At 37.8% G+C, this 20788-nt stretch overlaps 4 protein-coding genes across 9 annotated transcripts in view; 3 read left to right on the top strand and 1 right to left on the bottom strand.

Annotated features, from left to right (window-relative positions):
* The window catches only part of LOC108972126 (MICAL-like protein 1), a 139908-nt gene extending 132181 nt beyond the window's left edge, over positions 1 to 7727 (top strand). For 3 of the 4 annotated variants that reach the window (XM_018938653.1, XM_018938861.1, XM_018938800.1), the window contains 4 exons: positions 3324 to 4718; positions 5840 to 6047; positions 7179 to 7328; positions 7400 to 7727. In XM_018938653.1, coding sequence (XP_018794198.1) covers positions 3324 to 4718; positions 5840 to 6047; positions 7179 to 7328; positions 7400 to 7471 — 1825 coding nt within the window. In that variant the 3' untranslated portion in view covers positions 7472 to 7727. The remainder of the gene's footprint in view (positions 1 to 3323; positions 4719 to 5839; positions 6048 to 7178; positions 7329 to 7399) is intronic. The other variant, XM_018938723.1, reaches the window with a different exon arrangement.
* Positions 7728 to 10618: 2891 nt separating this feature from the next.
* LOC108967175 lies at positions 10619 to 12638 on the top strand. Its single transcript, XM_018930491.1, has one exon. It carries the CDS (start codon positions 10970 to 10972, stop codon positions 12263 to 12265), a length of 1296 nt encoding a protein of 431 aa, XP_018786036.1. The 5' UTR covers positions 10619 to 10969; the 3' UTR covers positions 12266 to 12638.
* A 1236-nt stretch (positions 12639 to 13874) lies between these two features.
* Positions 13875 to 20788, bottom strand: part of LOC108976062 — a 31762-nt gene continuing 24848 nt past the window's right edge. Inside the window, exons 6-7 of the mRNA XM_018945004.1 lie at positions 15799 to 15915; positions 13875 to 14159 (exon numbers count right to left, since the gene is read on the bottom strand). Coding sequence (XP_018800549.1) covers positions 14042 to 14159; positions 15799 to 15915 — 235 coding nt within the window. The 3' untranslated portion in view covers positions 13875 to 14041. The remainder of the gene's footprint in view (positions 14160 to 15798; positions 15916 to 20788) is intronic.
* Positions 17185 to 19804, top strand: LOC108975890. 3 transcript variants are annotated; one of them, XM_018944894.1, is made up of 3 exons: positions 17185 to 17338; positions 17629 to 17755; positions 17846 to 19804. In XM_018944894.1, exons 1-3 carry the CDS (start codon positions 17297 to 17299, stop codon positions 19645 to 19647), a joined length of 1971 nt encoding a protein of 656 aa, XP_018800439.1. In that variant the 5' UTR covers positions 17185 to 17296; the 3' UTR covers positions 19648 to 19804. The 3 variants fall into 3 exon arrangements, with proteins under 3 accessions (XP_018800439.1, XP_018800363.1, XP_018800282.1); XM_018944818.1 differs by having other exon boundaries at positions 17825 to 19804; XM_018944737.1 differs by having other exon boundaries at positions 17816 to 19804.

Here is a 20788-nt window from a genome sequence, read left to right as displayed (position 1 = left end):
TTTATTTTATATTATTAATTTTTCCTTTTTTTTATTTGTGATTACTTAATTTGTTCTATTCTTTTTTCTAATATATTGAAAGCGAAATCATTAAGCTGACGTCGCATTTATGCGCCATGTAATTGTAAGCAATCAGTGCGGGCGTGCATATTATATAACAACAACTCGCTTTGCAAACTCAATCTGAAATCAACACCCACACAGCTGTGTATTTATAATTTGTTGGTGCGCTTAAAAGCTTACTGGCTTGTTGTGTTGTAGGCACACAACATGCCTTCTAATAACATATGATTCTGAGATTGCGTTTGTTGTTGTTATGGCATTTTCAATTTATTAAGTTTATTGTATTTTGACAGTAATGATAATTGAAGTAATTACTGTAACTATTGGCTTCCTAAAATTAAGTATTTGATTTTTTAGTAAATAGGAAATACTTCAAGTATTTATTTTGGAAGTAATTGCCAAAAAAATATTTTACGTTTGTATTGATGGATTTTTTTATAAGTGTCGTGGAATGAAAAAAGCCTGAAAAAATCGCAATAAGCTTCTAAATAGTACGCCCAGCCTGAACTCTAATGCAGATCTTAGAGAAAAAGTGTTTGACCGTCGTTTTAAATTTTATTTTTTTTTGGTAGCAGAACTGAATTTGACTTGAGTTTTAAGATTGCACGATCTTCTATTTAGACATTTAGAAGTTAATTTAATTAATTTTATTAACATTAAACCTATATACTCGTAAAGCATTTCGAGCTTCACTAACTTTTTGAAGAAAAAATACAGTAACTTCAAATTTGATAAGAAATGTTTACTATCATTCGAAAGAATATTCTTTGTCATTTATTTTTTGAAGATTATCTCTTTCAAATATCGGCCGCGACTACGTATCAGATGGTCCATCCGTTGAGTCCAATTTTTGATGACTTCTTCGAGCGTTTCCATTAATAACTGGCGAATGTCACGCGTGATATTTTGCTGCAAGGCCTGAATCGAAGCAGGATTTTCCGTATAGACCTTAGACTTTAAATTTCCTCACAGAAGAGAGTCTAACGTCTAAGTCTGCTCACCGAAGTATTCTCCCAATTAATCCGTTGATTGATGCGGTGTGTGGAGAAGTGGTGCCGTTTTGTTGAAACCAAATGCTGTCGAGATCATGAGCTTCAATTTCAGGCATCAAAAAGTCGGTTATCATGGCGGGATAATGGTCGCCATTAACGGCTACCTTCTCACCGGCATCATTTTTGAGGAAATATGAACCGATGATTCCACCGGCTCACAAACCACACGGAACCGTTGTTTTTCTAGATGAAATGGCAGCTCTTGAATCTCTTCAGGTTGCTTTTCGTCCCAAATGCGGCAATTTCGTTTGTTTACATACCCATTGAGCCATAAAAGGGTCTAATCGGTGAACGAAATTTGGCGCGAAAACGTCGGATCTTCTGGGAACGTTTCAAGAGCTCATAGAGCGAAGCGATGTCGCTTGGGAACGTCGAGCGGCTTCAGTTCCTGCACAAACATTATATTGTACGCATTAAATTTTTTGATCTCGACGCGCCATGTCATTCCACACGTCGCCGAATCGACTCTCCACGGTCTCCGGACTTCTTCTCTACAAAGTTTTAGCTTAAGTTCATGATTTATAAAGATTTTCGAACAGATCTAGATTGTTTTTTGTAGAATATTACGGAAAACTATTAACTTAAATATGTTAGATCTTCTTCGAATTAGGATAATCCAGAAACATATTCTACTAGTATAATTATCTAGCGATGATTGTGAGTTCATGAGGCTATAAAATATAAGGCTGAAACCGCTCATAATATTTCACAGTCACTCACAGTTGACTAACACTTGTAGTTTCCTCCCAACAGCCTTGCAAATTTAGTCGAGAATATTACTTATTTTCTGCCCTCATTGAATTAGTGTAATTAAAATGCGCATGCGCATATGCTGGTCCATATTATTTGACCAAAATGACTTTATGTGTGTCATAACTTAACTGTAGAATTGTGCCGCTATTATTCACGTTTTGCCATTTATGTTACACTAACACTAAGACCTCATTGTAAGCCGCGGACGTGGTGCGCACCTTTGACTGCATTTATTTCTTCCTGACTTGCCGGCTTGTTGTGTTGTGCCGACGTTTTTCATTCACCGCTCATATTTGTTATGTAAATGAATCAAGTTGAGTGAGTAAGTTGCTCGTAAAATTATGAGTTGGGAGTTCCTAAGTGACTTGACTGCTTTGAAAAGGTTGAATTCATAACATGGTTTGAATACAGGATGGCACATATCAAAAATTTTTTTTTTATAGAATAAATATTTTTTTCTCGTACTGGGCACTCTTTTTTTTTAATCGGTATAATTAATAACGACTTTATGTGATCTGTACATATTAAGACATTTTTGAGAGCGCTTGTTGTGTTAGGTCCTGAGAAGTATTTAGAAGCTGTCAAAAAGTTGACGCTACTACATATCCCGCAGAATCAGTCATATAAGTACAGAATCTCTATAAATTTTTTTTTTTTTTTCAATTTTAAAAAACAAAATATACGAACCACCCTGTGTGTCAGCTATAAATGTGCAAACTAAGCGTGTTTGAGTGTTCAGCGGTTCATGTAAGCGTGTTATTGTTTGCTTTTTTGCCCACATTTTGGTCAACGAACTGAAGTTACCGCTTATGGACACTTATAGACACTCTGTTGTTGTACCTTTGTGGGCTATAAAGCTGTTTACATTTAATCAGTTACAACTTTTATTGTTGGCGTAGATGTTATTGTGTTTTTGTGCGGCTTATTTGACTTCAATGAAGTGCCTACTTTTCGCAAGTTGTTTTCTTTACAAGAGTTTCGCAAAATAGTACCACCCTGTTCACACCGCGGTTTGTCTAAGAGTAAGCCGTGTTTTCGTTTAGTTTTCCTACATAATTTTCGCCATTGTTTGAGAACAATTGGTATGCACCTGACGTCTGATTAAGTTGGCATTGAAGCTTTTGGCGACAGACCAATCGAATGAAAGTCGGACTTAGCGGTTGATGGCGTTAGACAGTAGTCAGTTGGGGCCAGCTATTGGCGGGAGAAAGAGCAGCGCTTGAACTCAGAAAAAATTCAAAACAAATTTTAATAAATACCTAAAAGAAAATTGTGTAGCCACTGAAGGTGGCTGCCCAAGCGTATTCTTCGTATTCTTACAAAAAATCTGCTTAAAATGTCGACAGCAAATTAGAACTTAGCACCGTACGCACTAAAAGCAAAAACATTTAAAGTTTAAAAAATTTTTTTTGCAAAAATGCTTAAATACAAATATATACCACCACATAAACTTAGATCACAATCACAAAATCCCACACCGGAACCCACGCCACGCCTCAGCAACAAATCCGCACAATCCATCTCACCGTACATTCTGCAAAATTCCAGCGATTACTATGGTAGCGCCAATTCGCTCGGCAGCACACCGCAGAGTTTGCAACGCAACACGGATGTGCGTGGCTCCAATAACTCGCTGACTTCGTCCGCGGGTGGCACAATGCGTTCGCGCAAATCACGCAAAGCGCCCGCGCCGCCCACGCCGCTCGCCAAGGAATTATTCCCCACAGTCACGCCAACACCACCACCGCCATCGGTCAGCGATCGTCAGACCGACAGCTCTAAAGCATCCACACCCAGTTCCAGCACGGTCGGCACACCGAAGTTGGGTCGTAAGAAACGTCCTGCGCCAGCGCCACCAAAGCCCGCGCGTCTCGATCCCAGTTTGCTACCCACAGATCCGCCAGCAGCACCAGCAGCAACACAGCACACAAATGGTACGGCGCCAAAAAACTCGCTTAATTACCCTCTGCAAAGTGAAACATCCGACTCGAAGCTATCCGACGAAGAGAAAGCTTTGTTGGAGGGTAACAAACAATTGTCCATCGACAGCATGCGGTCGACGGTAGGCGCCGACGATGAGTTGTGCACGAGCCAGGAGAGTCGGCGCAGCTCACGTCGTCTCATACCGCTCGATGCGAGCCTATTACTGGATGATGATGACGATAACTTGAATGCGGACGCCAACGCGGATGGCGATGGCAGCGGCAAATGTGATGATGCCAAACAGAAGCAACAACTATTGCGTTATAGCGAGAAAGAGGAGACAAATGTCGTTTATCGACGTGCCATTGTGCCGCCCAGCTTAGAGACGCCGACACGCGAGTCGAATCCACTGCTCGACAGCGGCTCGCACGATCGCCAATTGGAGAAAATGAAAGATAACAAAGAGGCGCAGAATCGCAATCGGCAGTCACAAATTTCCGCTTCATCAGGCGCCGAGGATTGTGACATCACCGCGACGCCATACAACAAATCAGCGCATGGCAAATGGAAGCGTCGCAAAGGTCCAGCGCCCGCGCTGCCCATACCGCCGCGTAAGGTGTTGCAAATGTTGCCGCTGCAAGAGATACGTCATGAATTGGACATCATTGAAGTGCAGCAACAGGGGCTCGAGAAGCAGGGTGTTATTTTGGAGAAAATGATACGCGATCGCTGTGAGGGTCAAAATGGTGAGCTCTTGGGCGCAAACGCTGCAGTGGAAGATGCAATCGACGGCAAGAAGCCAAGCACAAGTGGCGGGGCGGAGGGTGTGCAGAACTCGAAGGAGGTCGAGGATCTCATACTGCAGCTGTTCGAGCTGGTCAACGAGAAGAACGAACTGTTTCGTCGACAAGCCGAACTCATGTACCTGTGAGTATTAACTAAAATCGAATTATTATTATTTCGCATGCTAATTAAACGCTTAATTAATTTTAATTAATAGTACCATTGTTCACTTGTTCAAAGTGTCATGCAAACGCTCAAGCAATCAAAAGAGTTAAATATGCAGATCAATCGAAATGCCGGTAAAATTTCGTTAAACGTTTTCGGTACAATTTGGTTAATGTTGCTGGAAAGAAAAAAGTGTTTAAGTGTGACTTAAAGAAAAATTTTGAAAGGCGGTATTTGTTCATACTTCTGCTTTTAGTTAAATATTTTCGGTACAGTTTAAGTTTCGGTACTACAAAAAATCTATTAAGCTTTATTTATGAAAAACATCAGTTACATTTTTCAATTCCGAGCGACTTTTTTAACATAATGAAGATCAAAACGGCTATTTCGGTACAATTTCGGTACTACAAAAAATCTCTTAAGTTTTTTTTGGAAAACATCAGTTACATTTTTCAATTCTGAGTGAATTTTTTATCAAAAAAGCAATTTGTGTTAATTCCTGTGCTCTATCTTTTTTGAGGTTAAATCAGTGAAATCAACAATTGCGGAATGACTTTAAAATTTCGGTACAATTTAGTTTTCAATACTGCAAAGAAAAGATGTTTAAATCTTTTATTAGGTTACGATGATGAACTTTACCGAATTTTTTTCACTGGATCATCAAAGTTTTTCATCTGTACCGAGTTTTTAATCTGAAACCCTGTAAATCATATATAAGCGTGATTTTAAACAATTTTTTTTATTAGTGGTCGGATTTAAGTGATCGCAAAATCGATCACTCGGCTCATTTGATTCTGAAACTGACTTCCAAAATACCTAAGTGTGCTTTTCGGTACCCACTAACTCTTTATTACCGATTATTCTCGATATTATAGTTATTTTTTTATTCTCCGGCCTCCTAGAATTAGAAATAGGTACTATTTCATTAATAAAAATTTGATCTTCCTAACCTCATTTTCAATTAAGTCAACTTAAGCCCTTTTTCTTTTAAACAGAAAATTACATAAAAATCCATCAACTGCATAGCACACAAATTTTGAAATAAATACACTTGAGGAAAGTTTTACTAACCTTCTTTTATTTTTTTTCTACCCAAACAGACGCCGCCAACATCGCTTGGAGCAGGAGCAAGCCGATTTGGAGTATGAGATACGCGTGCTGATGGCGCAACCCGAACGCAATAAAACCGACTCGGATAAAGCGCGTGAAGAAACACTCATAGCACGCTTAGTAGAGGTGGTACAGTTGCGTAATGAGGTCGTGGAATGTCTGGAAATGGATCGACTGCGCGAAGCCGAGGAAGATTTGGTAAGTTTTGTAACTAACCGTCTTCAGTAATTTTATACTAAACTAATTTTAAGTCATATACAGCGATTTAAAGAAAATGTGTTTAAAAATTGGATTGCAGTGTTTTTGTAATGCTGTCTCTTATACACATCTAGATGTGTATAAGAGACAGGAGTTATTTTTTTATATTAGGCATTAGCTTGTACCGATTTCGAAAATTTAGAAAATATATGCAAATGTAAGTTGATTTAAATGAATATACATATATTTTTTATTTAATAATTTTATTTAAACTTTAGTTTTTTGAATTTCCAAATTTAGTATCCATCACAACTTACAAACTTTTCTATTATTATAGTTTGTTAAATCCTTTTTTTAATTAGGTGGCAACTCTTTGGCTTTAAAACTTTATTAAAATATAGTATTTTAAAATTTAAACCCCAACTTAAATTTTTTTTCTATTATTAAGTCCAACATATTTTTAATTAGGTGGCAGCTTTAGATTTGAAATTTTATTTGAACTTAGGTTTGCTTGGTTTAATATTTACCACAACATTTTTTTCTATTATTAAGTTCTATCCAACTGTTTTTTAATTAGGTGGCAGCTTCATAAACCTTTTAGATTTTAAATTTTATTAAAATGTAGTATTTTGAAATTAAAAATTTATACCCACCACAACTTAAAAATTTTTTGAATTATTAAGTTTTTTCCACTTTTTTTTAATAAGGTGGCAGCTTCATAAACTCTTTATATTTTAAAATTTATTTAAACTAAATTTTTAAAGTTGAAAATTTAACATTCACAATAACTTACAAATTTTTCTATTGTTAGTATATTTTATCAGAAGTTATTTTTAATTAGGTGGCAACTCTAAAAATTTTTTGTGCTGTGTTTCAAATTATTTCCCTGCATATTTTTACAAAAAATATATAAATATTTTTAATTTTAATTCAATAAATATGGCAACCTCTTTAACTATAATTCTCAACGTTTCTAAAAATTGTTTCTATTTTAAAAGCTTTCAACTTACAATTGCAAAAATCTTGGAATTTTTATTTCATAATTTCTGCAACATTTTGTACCACCCTAATTTTGAAATTGTATGCTTATATTTCTAGTTATTAACTAAAATTTTATAATCTCTTCCACAGAGTATTAAACAGCGCTTAGAACTGCATACCGCGCAGCGTGAAGAAGACACCGACTCGCGAAAAATCACAACCAAACTTTCCAAAAAGGAAAAGAAGAAGCAGAAGGAGTCGAAAAAGCTGAGCAAAAGCAAGAAAATAGATGCGGACAAGGTTTGTGAAATAAACTACTTTATGGCTTCAATCCAGTTATGTAATAGTAATATATTTTTTTTTTATTAAAGGACGCTGATGAATCCGAACTAAATATGGATAAGCAGAAATTGAAGAAGAAAAAGAAGAAATTTCTCTTTTAAACCCCGACTGAGAGGTGATCCCGGCCGTTGAATTAAGCGTATGACTTGCAGCCGCCTTGTGATAATACTATGACAAAATTTTTTTCGAAAAAAAAACTGATTTACTTGCGCTAAAATGCTAATTTCAAATAAATTCAAAGCACTCAACAAGCAACGTGCATAAAAAAGCGACTAGAGAAGTGTCTTCACGCTCGCACATCCAAGAATTGAATTCCATGCTCGTAATATTTATTTAACTTTCAATATTTTTTTCAAACATTCATTGGCTTTAATTAAATTATAAATGAGATGATGAATTATTTTCAAATTTTATTTTTGTATTTATTCCTAACATGAAATCTCAGCGTTTGCACTTTTAAAGGCCTGTCTTTAATTAATTATTATTATTTTTTAATACAAAGAAATGAAATATGGATTACTAAGCAAAACTATTTTTAAAACTTACACATTTACACACATACATACATATATACACACACAGTGTTACTTGCGTAATGTTAATTAAATCTAAGCTTACTTATACATATACATATATATATTAAACAAATATTTTGCATGTATTATACTGTTAAATTAAACTAAACATAAAAACATACAAACACACACTGACTTGCATTTTCTTTTCTACACTTATTTGTTAGTTTTATTGTTGTTGTTTTACATTATTTTTATCAAATGGTCACATCACTAAAATGTAAAATAAGTCATAAAATTTAAGGAGTTGGCAAATAGTTGGTGATTCAACAAGTTTTGAAGCCTCTCTGTATATGTATGTGCACATACACACATACTTATGCACATTATATTGAAAGAAGTGTCAATTACAGTTAGCCTCAATGCGCATGTGTGCCGCTCATTAATCGGTTTACCATGTAATGTTATATTACATAAAGCACTTACAAACATATTGATACCTACATTCAAACATATGTATAGTATATCTACATACATACATATACGCCAATCAATTAATAAAGAATATATTTTATGTTACCAAATAAATATATTTCTATTTTATTGTAAACTTACATCAATGGGATGGTATAAAATATGTCATCTCGGAATATTACGCTGATTTTTGTAACTGTATCGTATTGGGAGTTGGGGAGTTGGAGTGTCTTTTGTTTAGCTAAGTTAAGTTAAAGTGTGAACAGTTTAGAAAAAGTAATTATTGTGTGTAATCCTTTTTTATTGCTGTAGCTAGGTTCTTCACTCCCTGATCTCTCTAACGTAGTCGAGGTCTTCCTCTTCCTCAGCTTCCTCCGGCGGATTCTGCGTCGCGTCTATTATTTGGTAGAGTTTATTGTTTCACTGACTGCGGTATTCGTCGTTGGCAATGTCCAAAAGACCATAACTCTTCCGCAGAACATTTCTCTCGAAAACTAGTAAAGCCGACTCATAAGATGATGTTCGCGTCCAAGCCTCTGCACCATATAGCAGAACGCGCATGATGAGTGACTTGTAGAGGTTGGTCTTTATTCATCGAGAGAGGACTTTACTTCGCAATTGTTGGTAAGTTATTTTGCTTTGGATTTCGTGGGTGACATTGTTGTTGGTGTAAATGTTGGTTCCAAGATAGACGAAATTATCTACAACTTCGAATTTATGACAGATAGGGAGCCTTGTCTGAAACCTCGTTTGGTATCGAACGTCTCGGAGAGGTACTTCCTGATCCCGACGGAGCGTTTGGTATTGCTCAGCGTCAGTTTACACAGCCGTCTTAGTTTTAGTAGTTGTAAATTTAATTTTAGTTGTCAAAAGCAGCTTTAAAAGCGATGAAGAGGTGGTGTGTGTCGATCTTCTTTACACGGGTCTTTTCCATGAATTAGTGTATGATGAATATCTTTAATCCTTCACATAATACGTTCGATAAAACCTTATATGTGATATGGTAGGGTCTTCCTTTTTTGGATTGTGTAGAGCACACTTAATTTCCAATCGTCGGGAGTGAAGCTGATGCATGCTCCTTATTAGTTCTTTGCCGCCGTATTTGAATAGCTCCGTCTGTAGTCCATTGGCTCCGCCCCTTAGTTGTTCTTCAGACGGTAGCTCTTCGTACTCACGCATTTCGTCTACTCTCTTTTTTTGTTTGCAAATGCGTCCCGCTTCCCTCTTCAACTCTCGTTATCTATCCCATCTCGCACATATTGCGGTCGATTGTAACGTTTTCTCTCCGCTGCAACACGGCACTCGTCGTCGTACCAGCTGTTCTTTTGCATTTTCCGAAAACCTATAGTTTCGGTTGCAGCTGTACGTAAGGAGCTTCAAATGCCGTTCCTCAGTTCCCTAATACCGAGTTGTTAACGAGTGCTCTCAGAGAGCAGGAGTGCAAGTCGAGTAGAAAATAGTTCGGTTATCTGTTGTGATTGCAGCTTCTCGACGTCGAACCTTATTTGTCTTTGTTGGCGTGCGTTTTTTGCTACACAGGGGCAGGGTTGTGTCTTGGCTACAACGAGATACATAGTGGTCCGAGTCTATTACAATAAGATCGATCTGGTTGGTGGCTCTACGGACCAACGATAATCTATCTTGGAATCTAGTACTATAGATAAGCATATTTCGGGCCCCGGCGAAGTCGATAAGCCTCAACCCATTTGGGGATGTTTCATCGTGGAGGCTGAATTTACCGACTGTTGTGCCAGAATTATCTTCTTTTCCCACCCTGATGATTTTGACAGGGAGATAATGTTTCGATTTCTCAGTCTAGCTTGCCTTTAAAAGGATGTTTTTTGGATACCTAGAGGATATTTTTCACCAATAATCACCATTCTGGAGATAAAAGAGGTTTGTGGAATGCATCCTTTTGGTAGCTCTAACGTTTCGGATGATCTATTGAACTCTATGCGCTTCCATGCCTTCATGCAATGTCTTTAATATTCGCGGTGAATCATCATTCGTTTTCCCATTGGTAAACTCGGTTTGCTGGAGAGTCTTACAATGATATAGTGACCGGTTACTCCTACTGGGTTTCGCAGGTCATTCGTATTAGGATTGTAAGACACAATAATCGTACAAGGAATTTGTTCTAAAAGCTATTAAAGTGTGAGCTTTCCTGTTTCTTAAAAATCACTCAAAGACTCAATGTTGTCACTTTCGTAGCACTTATTTGAGGGAAGAATACTTGTTGTTAGTCTTCGACTTTCAATATTTTTTCCTTGACGTTGTGGTTTCATTTTTAATATTTTTTATTATAATTTTGAAAAGAAGCTGAATATTTTTTTTAATCAGAAAAACATAATAAAAAGTGTCTGGTGTACAAATTTAGCGTAAACTGAGACTTTACTACACGAAGCGACTGAATCTAGCCGAAGTGTCCCAAAATTCATGAGTGTCAACTAAATTTATTGTTTATGTAAAATTTTGCAAATCAGAATTAAGAAATTTTTTTATTTACGAAAGAAAAAAACGAGCAAGCTGTTAAAAGAGAACGAAGAAAGGTGCGATAACGAAAGGCATAAACACTTTCACGATTAACACTGACAGTTAGGCAACGCAAAGATGTCCTATCAAATAAAATCGACACCATTTTTTCGACGCATGGTTAGCACCAGTAAAAAGAATGGCCAGCTGCAACGTTTAAAAGAGGAATACGAGCGCATCAAAGACTTCAATGATCGCACGATTGAAATGAAGATGCGACAGGTGCGTCTGAAGCGACTCTTTCGCGAAATCGAAGAGATCAAAGAGACATCATCACAATGGAAACGACGACGTGTGACGGCCATGGATCGTCTACGTACGAACGAGGAGATACGCGTCGAGACCTTGGTGAAGGCTAAGGAGCTGGGCAAAGAGTATTCGAAAATGAATGCGTTGGTCGATCGCTGTTCGTCGCGTCTCGATGCTGTGGCATCGGGTGCCGCCGTCGGCAGTATGTCATCGCGCATAGAATTGGAACGTAAAGCGCGTTCGGATAAACGCATCAGTTACGGCAACGATCGTTCACGTATGAATATACAAAAAATCTCAACAAGTCAACGTAAATCCAATGTGAAGATCGTTATTAGCGCGGAACAAGAACTCAAGGAGTTGAAAGATAGACTCAAGACTCGTCTTCAATTCGGTAATTCGTGTTCCAGTCGCAATCTATCTAGAAAACTTAAGAAAGATGGTCACCGCAAGGCCTCAGAAGGTAAATCTTTAATCGAGTTTGGCAAACCAACGGAGCACGAGACATTGCAATGCAAGTTCACACGTGATGCTGGCGGCCTGGATATGCCATCGATGGCATTTAACGACACATCGCGTCCTACTAAGACCTTTGAGGATATGCATACGAGTCGAGCGGTTGGCGGCATGTCGGATATGTCGTCCAAAAACGATGAGGATCGACGCATACGTGCGCGACAACGTTGGCGCAAGGTAGCGTTACTCGTACGTCATCGTTTCGATACGTTCTTACGACGTAATGCGCCACCGCCATTACGTGAAAACAGTGACACCGGTTCGGAAGAATATTCGTTGCGCGCCATATCGAATGACACCGATTTACCGCTCAGTCAGTTGCGCAACAAAGCTTCACCACCGAATTCTGAAGCCGAGCTTCAACCCGGTGAGGTGCTACTAAGCGTTGAATCGCTCGATCCAATAGAGTCGCAATCGCTGCCCGATCCTGGTTCACTGACAGCAGGCAATTCATTGTGTGACGAGTCTAGCAATGCAACGGAAGACCGTCGTAAAGTGCAGACGTATGTGAAACTACTGGAACCGTTTCTACGCGATGCCGGTAAGAAGGCTGTAGAGCTTAGCGTTGAGGAGCTCCGTAGCATTTTCGAACATCGCAGCGCCGAGTAGCTGAACTTCGGACGTCGCGCTCCACATATTTTGTGCAGAATGAAATCAGTCCACAAAAGTATATGATCATCTATTGTTACACCCGTAAAGAACGTGCGTTCATTTTGTTTCGATGGCGTAAATCTTAACTTTTCGCTTTTCAAATAAAACTTCTGTGCTCTCACAATTTGGCACATGCCCTCTCATTCCTGGTTTATTGTGCTAAGTTACAATGTTAGTGCATTTGAATTTAGTGCTATTTTCTCAACAAGTGTTCAGCTAGACATGCCGTCGTCGTTCATTGCAAATAGACTCAGTCCAATTGGCTCCCATTGTACCGTAGCACACAGTTCATCACAAATTTTAGTTTGCAATAAAAATTAAAAATTAGAAATGTGTATTCATTTAATTAAGTTTAGCGGAAATGTAAGTAAAAAATTAGATGGAGCAAGTTGTGGAAGACTATAGACGATCTTATAGACTTATACTTAAGATTACCAACCCTTTGACTAGCTCTTTGACAATTACGGACTATTTAAGAAACCCGTGTCTGTAAAAGAAAGTATAGAGTATACATATGTACCAAATCCTCAAAGTATCTTCATTATTGGTGTAAACAACGCTTATGCGGCAATAGCCTAGTTAACAGCAGCGGACCAATCGTTGCTTTTTTCGCAATGTGGCTCCAATCGGAGATTCCAACCGAAGCCATGTCCTTCCCCAATTGGGCTTTCCTCTACTGGAGTATTTTCGTCTGCTTGGACGACATGGCCTACCTAGCGTAGCGTAATCGTTACGTCGACTCATCAGATGTCATCGTCCAAGCCTCTGCACTGTATAGCATGACGGAAATAATGAGTGACTTGTAGATTTTGGTCTTGGACTTCTCAATTGAGTTCAAAGCGGAACTAACTGCGCGGATGTTGAAGCCGATGGTATCAATGTCATCGGCGTCAGCAGCTGTACACTCTTATGCAGATTGTACCTTCTCTATTCACATCTGCACCTCGAATTATATTATCCAAGAGTAGATTGAAGAAGGCGTAGGATAAGGAGTCACCTTGTCCGAAACCACTTTCGGTATCGAATGGCTCAGAGAGGTCCGTCCCCATCTTGACGGAGCTTTTGGTATTGAACAATACAGTTTACACAGCCGTATTAAAATGCCAATTTCAGACATAGTGGTATAAAGGCAGCTCCTTTTTGTTCTGTCAAAAGCAGCTTGGAAATCGACGAAAAGGTGGTGTGGTGAATATCTGGTGAGTTGCTGATTTTCCAGGCCAATAGAACCTTATACATACGTATGTCATGTTGAGAAGGCTTACCCCACGGTAGTTAGAGCAGTTTGTGGGGTTTCCCTTTTTGGGGACTGAGCAGAACACACTTAAATTCCAATCGTCGGGCATATTTTCGTCCTACCATATTCTATAAAGAAGCTGATACATGCTCCTTATCAGTCCTTCGCTGCCGCATGTGAATAGTTCGGCCGGAAATCAATCAGTAGTTCACTTCGACTACTGTTGGAAATGGCAAAAAATCACGGTAAATGCGAAAATTTCTAAACATTCAATTTATCCTCAAGGATTGTTAGTATAATAAAAGCTTTCGCAATTTTTTTTACCAAAAACATTTTATTACATCGTACATACATAGGTATTTATAAAAAGGCACAGAATTTGTAGCACAGCTTTGATCCGTTCCTCACAAGCTTGAGCGCTTATGAACTTTGTTCGTTGAAGAGCACACCATAAGTCTCTGCGATACTCTTACAGGCAGTGTTCGAAACTTTGTGTTGTCTTAGAAGCAGCGACATCTATCCACTGGACACACGGAACCGTGATTCAGGCATTCATCCATGCAATAAGTGTCCGCACCTTCCCGTCCCTCTAATTCACCGATCGCCACACAATCCTTACTGTAATTATAATAGTTTAATATATATATATATAAATTTTTAATTTTCGTTGCAGAAAACTTACTAAATTACTATATTGAACCCAAAACCGTTTTAAGCTTAGCTTATGTTAGGAGCAACATGCATACACTTTAACTTATTGAGTTATTTCGCGGAATACAAGGTACTGTTTATGAGGGACTTATTTTAAATGTAGGAAAAGGATGAACTTATTTTTTCTATCCAAATGACATTACCATAAGTGCAACATTTTCATCTAATTTCATTAAGTAAGCTCAAACAGTGAACGAAGTGTAAGGAATGGCTATTTTCATAATCACCGGTATCGGTATGCGCCGATTTCTTCCATATTTGGTGCCAAATACCAACAAATTAAGCGCATAATATCGACCTATTAGCACGATGAGCTGATCCTCACTTTCGGTTTCAGGAGTCTATGGGATATTATAGACCCACATAAAGGATTTTCTTAAAGAATTATCAGGCAGTAACTTAAAATATTCATTTCGACCAAAAAATGGAATTAATTCACGAACATTTATTGCGTTTATTTTTTAGAACTTTCGAAGTTGATTAACTCAGCAATAGTGATTCGATGAACTTAAAAACCAGTTGTACTTGGTATGATGAATTCAATCGAGGTTGCAGATGACTTCAAGACGAATTCCGAGAAAGTCGTGTAAAATCAGTTGTAGTTCCGTGAACTTTTAAGACTATGCGCAAACTGATATTGCATGATCGTCATGTGATCTATCGTGAGAATGAGGCAACTGTAGGCATTGGAGGGATAGTGGAACCCGCACAAATTTAAAAATGCATAAACATTTGATTTTGATATTTTGAAAAAAATTTGCTCACGTAGGTTCCCACACAATGTGTCGGTTCGTTGAGAGCAATATTAAAAAAATACGTCTGTGGTGCTTCGAAACATATTTACGACATCCTTACAAGTGATGAATCGTGGACTTACGTTTATGATGCCGAAAGTAAACAGCAGTCGCCTATATGGACCTTTCAAGATAATCCTAATCCAACAAAAGTTGCTCGCGCAGGAAGCACTTTCAGCAAGTTGTTGCCTGTTTTTTTTTTTTTACAAAAACTGGACATATCGAAAGCATACTACGAAAACAAAGCAGAACCTTAAGAAAACCAACCACCGAAGAAGACAGATCTCTCTTAACCACGACACTTCGAGTTATCACACATAGACTGAAATAACCGCGATTTCATTATCCGATCTCAATTTCACTCGTTATTTGAAAAACAAATTAAAATATTCGGTGTTACATGTTGCGGAGCAAAAAAAAAAAAAAAAAAAAAAAAAAAAAAAAAAAAAAAAAAAAAAAAAAAAAAAAAAAAAAAAAAATTATATAGAATTTATAAGAATTATTATGGGGTAGGTTAAAAAATTATTTAAATAGATTTTTGGAAAGTAGATTCAAATCAAATCCAGATAATATAAATAAATATACTGATTTGTTCGCAACATTTTCAAAAACAAAATAAAGAACCCGAAAGCCAATAAAAGATCGAAAAAGTAGCACTAAATAAAATAAAATTAGTTCAGTATAGAGTTTGAAATATGTTAGTTAAAATCAATCAATAATGTAGTAAATATATGATATATATTTTCACTTACGGACAATGACATGCGGATTCCGGACAGTTGGGTGGATAACGCAAGCAGTTCGTCTCACACCAATTATCCATACCGGGAATGGTACGGAATGCTGGCGCGGCAATACATTTTTGGTCACTGCAAAGAGAAGAAGTAAAAACAAAGATTGGTTAGTATATATATGTAAGTAATGTTACCGGAGGTATTTATTATATTCTAAGAGTTTTATATATGAACAGGTCGACTGGTAATTATTTGAAGTCTATTTGCCTTATACCAGTTATTTATTACTCTCTAAGTATTAGCGAGATTAGCTTATAATTTCTCCTAATACTACTGGTTAAAGACGTCCACTGAGCCATATCATATAAATGGTGGAACTAAAAACTAGTAATGAAGCTGTATCGATAACTAGCTGGTAGAGGAGTTAAGTCCCGTATTATACGAAGCAAATGGTCGCGATCTGCAATCTCAGATGATTAAGTTACAAGACAGTGGGAGAATAAATAAGAAGTTTCTACGTTCTTTGTGATTTTAAACCCATTGGAAATATATATTTTAAAACATGTTATTCGCGATAAGGCATATTACTACCGACATAAATGTGAATGCTCCGAAGAAGATATTTTTAGCAGGAATAAAAGTGACTTTTAAATCAAGAACGAGCAATCTGAATAAAGTCCTATCTATCGAAAATAGCTGCTAGACTTGGAATCTTTCGATAAGTGAGGAGGAGCATGGAAAATCGTCAGATTTCTGAGTCTAGTAGCTAGTTCAGGTAGATTTGATATTATTCAGTTTGCTCGTTTTTTGGTGCGATTTTATTTGATTAACAGTCAATCGTTAAAGTAGCTAAAGACTGATAACTGAGAAAGTTGTAAATTTGATTTTTGCAAATAAAACTAAATCACATAGCTTAAATGTTCTTAAGATAAGCCGCTTAAATCAAAATTTTGAAGTACGTTTTCAGAAAGTAAGTCATCTAAAAATATTAGAAAGTATTGTTAGTTCTATTTTCTATGCCTAGAATGATATTATAGGATTCAGTTTGTCCCGCAAAACCTGAGCTCTATGAATACTTTCGTTTTACTTCAGCTTCAGATCCACCAAACTGGAACCGAAGTTGCTAGAATTAGATCTAATTAAGAATATATTGGTAGAGGATCCAGAATTGAGTTGGCTGAATTGAAGTTGGATAAGTGTGGGATCCAGACCTCATTCCACCAACTTCTGTTCCAGTTTCGGAGAACTAAAACTAAAGCATTTATAGAGCAATAAGAGGACTGGATAAGTATTGCCACCATCATTTTACATCTTTAAAATCAACTCATTATTGTAAGTTGCAACCCTAACTACAGCGATTCAAAATAAAAATATTTTTCTTTCTTTTCATTTTGAAAATATCTACGGCATTAGTTTCTTTTTTTTTCAAATCTATTTTCATATTTATTATTTTTGTTCGTAAGTTTTCCAATTGTTCCAAATTGACCGCTTTAAAATTCTGAGTCCTAAACAAACAATGTTTGTGCGCGCAAAAAACGAAAAAATATCTTCAAAACCGGTAAGTCACAACCACATTTGTTCCGTTATTTATTTATAAGCATAGAAATTTGAAAACTTCAAAATTTTCCATTAGCAAACCCAAAATGCGTTCCAAAAATCGTTCAAAAAATGTTTTCAGAAAGTAGACATTAGAAAAGTGCTCATGATTGAAAAAATTGTGAATGTGAAATCAAAAAAAAAAAAGCAAAATTTTTGAAAATACTATATTAAAACAAATAATTGAAAAATATAAAAAACTTGCTTACAAAAAAAATAATTTTTATTTTTGTTTTTTCAAAAAATAAATAGACGGAGTATCAAAGCGAATGGACAATGCCGAACGTGGTGAATAAAGCCAAACCGAGCCTATTGATGAAAATGGAAAAAGAAAATGAGAACAAGGATTTGCGGCGAAAGTTGAAGAGTCTCAATAAAGGTGAGTAAGCAAGTTTGTTGACAACGATTTCCACCACCCGAACTTAGTACTGATTTCAAGTGACTGCAGTAACCTTTCGTTCGCTCTCAGAGCGGTCACCAGGACTGGCGAACAAAGAAACTGTCTGGGATCGTTTGAGCCGCGTCAAGAAGAGCGCTAGTAATGAGGGCAATTTCCTGTTAGGCTCCAAAAGCCGCACGCTAATACCGACAGCGAAGAGTACACAACGCCTACAACAGCAACAACGCGCGGCGTCGCAACGTGCAAATAAAAAACCCTTAACGCCGAACACAAATCTCAACAAACGCGTAACGGAGAAGAAATCTGTTCGAAGAATCAAGAGCAAAGCAACGTATTTACATGATTTCGATTTGGATGAGAACGCTTTTAATTGTAAGCGCATTAAGGAGATACTAACAGCGCGCAGTATTTGCAATTCGAAGACTTCTTCGGAGGAATGCTCGCTGAAGCAGGTGTCGGCGCGTTCGGAGAACGTTAATTGCTTGCTGAATGATCAGCTCAACACCGACTATGATTTCGAGGACTCCGAAATGGAGAAGCAAATAGAATCACAGGATTCTTTGGATGATTTTGTGATTGCGCCACTGATGGCAGTGCCCACCACAGATTCGTTGAATATGAGCGCGACAATTTCGTCGAATTTCCGTTGTCTACTGGACTGTAGACAGAAAAATATGGCGCCCGATGAGATAGCCACGATAAAGAATGTGGTGAAAACGGATGAGCGACATCGTCAACTGCAGCCTAACGACTCCATACTTTTCAAAGAGATACTCAAAACACAGTTGAAGGAGATCATACGTCAGGAGACGGTTGTGAAGTCGGCGTTGCATAATCTAAACGATCATCCGGTGGTGAGTTCACCAACGACTGTAGCCATACACAAGCCAGTTATAACGCTGGATGTGGAGCCCAAAAAACAACAGGTCGATGTGATATTCAAGAATGTGCCCACACTTGAGAAAGAGATCATCATTTTGAAGGCGTTGGGTGAGAAATTAGAAGCCACCTTGAAGCGCACCGTCTCACAGGGTGATATCAAGCTGCAGGAACTGAATAAGCTTGCCACAACGCTCGAAACAAAGTGGCACGTCAGTCACCCCGATAATTTCCAATATGCCTGCAAAGAGTTTCTCTCGATGGGTGTGCGTCGTTGCATCGGCATTGTGCAGGAGTTTCGCATGGAGCACAAGACTATTGTGGAGCTTAAAGAGCAAGCTAGTCATCACTTTTATCTACCCTCCAACAAAGACAGCACCGAACTGAAGCGCACTTCCTTTAAGCGTCTCAAGGAGAACCCCGATTTACTGATGCGTTACCTGAAACCGAAGAGCACACTCGTGCCGTTCAATGTGCTGGAGCAGGACCCCTGTTTCTTCAATAGTTTCCTTTATAGTCCCTGTGTTATAGGCAGTTTGGAGGGCTCGGTGTCACAACAAAAAGATTTGCGCACTGCAGAGCCTGTACCGAAGACATCTTCAAAGGAAGCTGGCGATAGCGCTCGTAGCGCACGTGTACCTTACAAGTATGAGAAGGAGCCATTGAAGATCGAGGAGATACAGTGTACGTTAAATGATGCGCTCTACAATGCACAACAACAGCGTCCGGAAGGGTCAGTAGTGGCGGCAGAAATTTCCACGACTTTAGAGGAAAGAGCGGTGAACACCTCACGCATACGCATATGTTTGTGTGAAGCACCGATACGTGGACATAAACGTCGACGCATACGTCGGCATCATACGCCATTGTCACCGGCGAGTAACCCGGATCCGAAGAATAACATTTTCAAGACCATACTCGTGGGCAGCGTACAAATATCCGTGTTTCTTCTACTCATCATGGCCATTACATATCCGGATGTCAGATGTTGAGGTGCTGGGGAGTTAGCTGCCTGTAGCAATCAAGCGCATTTATCATTTCTCTCTTGCTATCTCGTTCTCGTAGTACTAGTGAATTCTTTATTTGTATTGCTTAGTTAGTGCTTTTCGCTCGTTTGTTCGTATTTTTACATGTATTTCGAAATAATTCTGCTCGGATAAGATGTAAGTAGTTCAAAATTTTGATTGAAGAGGAAATTGCAGAAGTGCAAATATCTTTGTGGTCTGCTTTGGAGAAAGATTTTAATTTCTGTAATTTCTTTTACAACGATTTTCGGGTGTAACACACTATTTGCCAAAATATTTTATTGAATTTTTCGAAATTTGTGCAGTAAAATGTAATGAGTTCTTTTTATACAAAAAAAGGTGGTGTTTTCTTCTTGAGTCGAATATTTTTTTCTTAAAATATTGGATTCTTTTTCATTAAAGAGAGGTTGGCTCTCATTTTCGACAACGCATTGAGCACAATATGAAATGTTGAAGAGATCAATGTCTCCTACCCGAAGTGGATACTGATTTCGTGAGACTGCAGTAACCTTTCACTAGCTCTCGAAGAAGAAACCAGGATCAAAGGGATATGTTATTCAATAATCGGAACCAGCCCGGATTTTTATCTGACCGAGGACTGTTCACTCTGCAGGATTCCGCCGCTACAACAACAGCAACTAACCAACAAACAAACCATCTTAAGCACAATATAAAATGTTTAGGAGTTCAGCGGAATGTATGGACTTATGGTTGGAGTAGATACTGTTGGTTGTGCTCGGTCAAGCAAAATAATAAAAAAAAATTTTTTTTTTAAATTTCGTCTATATCCAGGGACAAAAAAAAAAAAAAATAAATTGAAAACTTATTATTGAAATTGATATTTTGCCTCATTACTCCTATTTCTTCATAATTGTTGCGGACCCTGCTTTTATCAATAGTTGTTATTCCTATTATTATTAAGCACCCTAATATTGATTTACTTTTCTCTCGTTTCTGTATGAAGTCATTTCCTGTCATCACTCCTAGTCAAGTTCTCCACACATTTCATTCATTATATTCATAGCCAACTGAGCTGACAGATGTCGCTATTAGAGCAATTGTTCATTGCATAACTTTAGGCAGTAAACTAAGTTGTGTGACCGTTTAC

Source organism: Bactrocera latifrons, unplaced genomic scaffold, assembly GCF_001853355.1.
Source record: "Bactrocera latifrons isolate USDA-ARS-PBARC rearing strain unplaced genomic scaffold, ASM185335v1 scaffold_0, whole genome shotgun sequence".
NCBI classification, from domain to species: domain Eukaryota; kingdom Metazoa; phylum Arthropoda; class Insecta; order Diptera; family Tephritidae; genus Bactrocera; species Bactrocera latifrons.
This window is presented reverse-complemented; position numbering and strand designations above follow the sequence as displayed.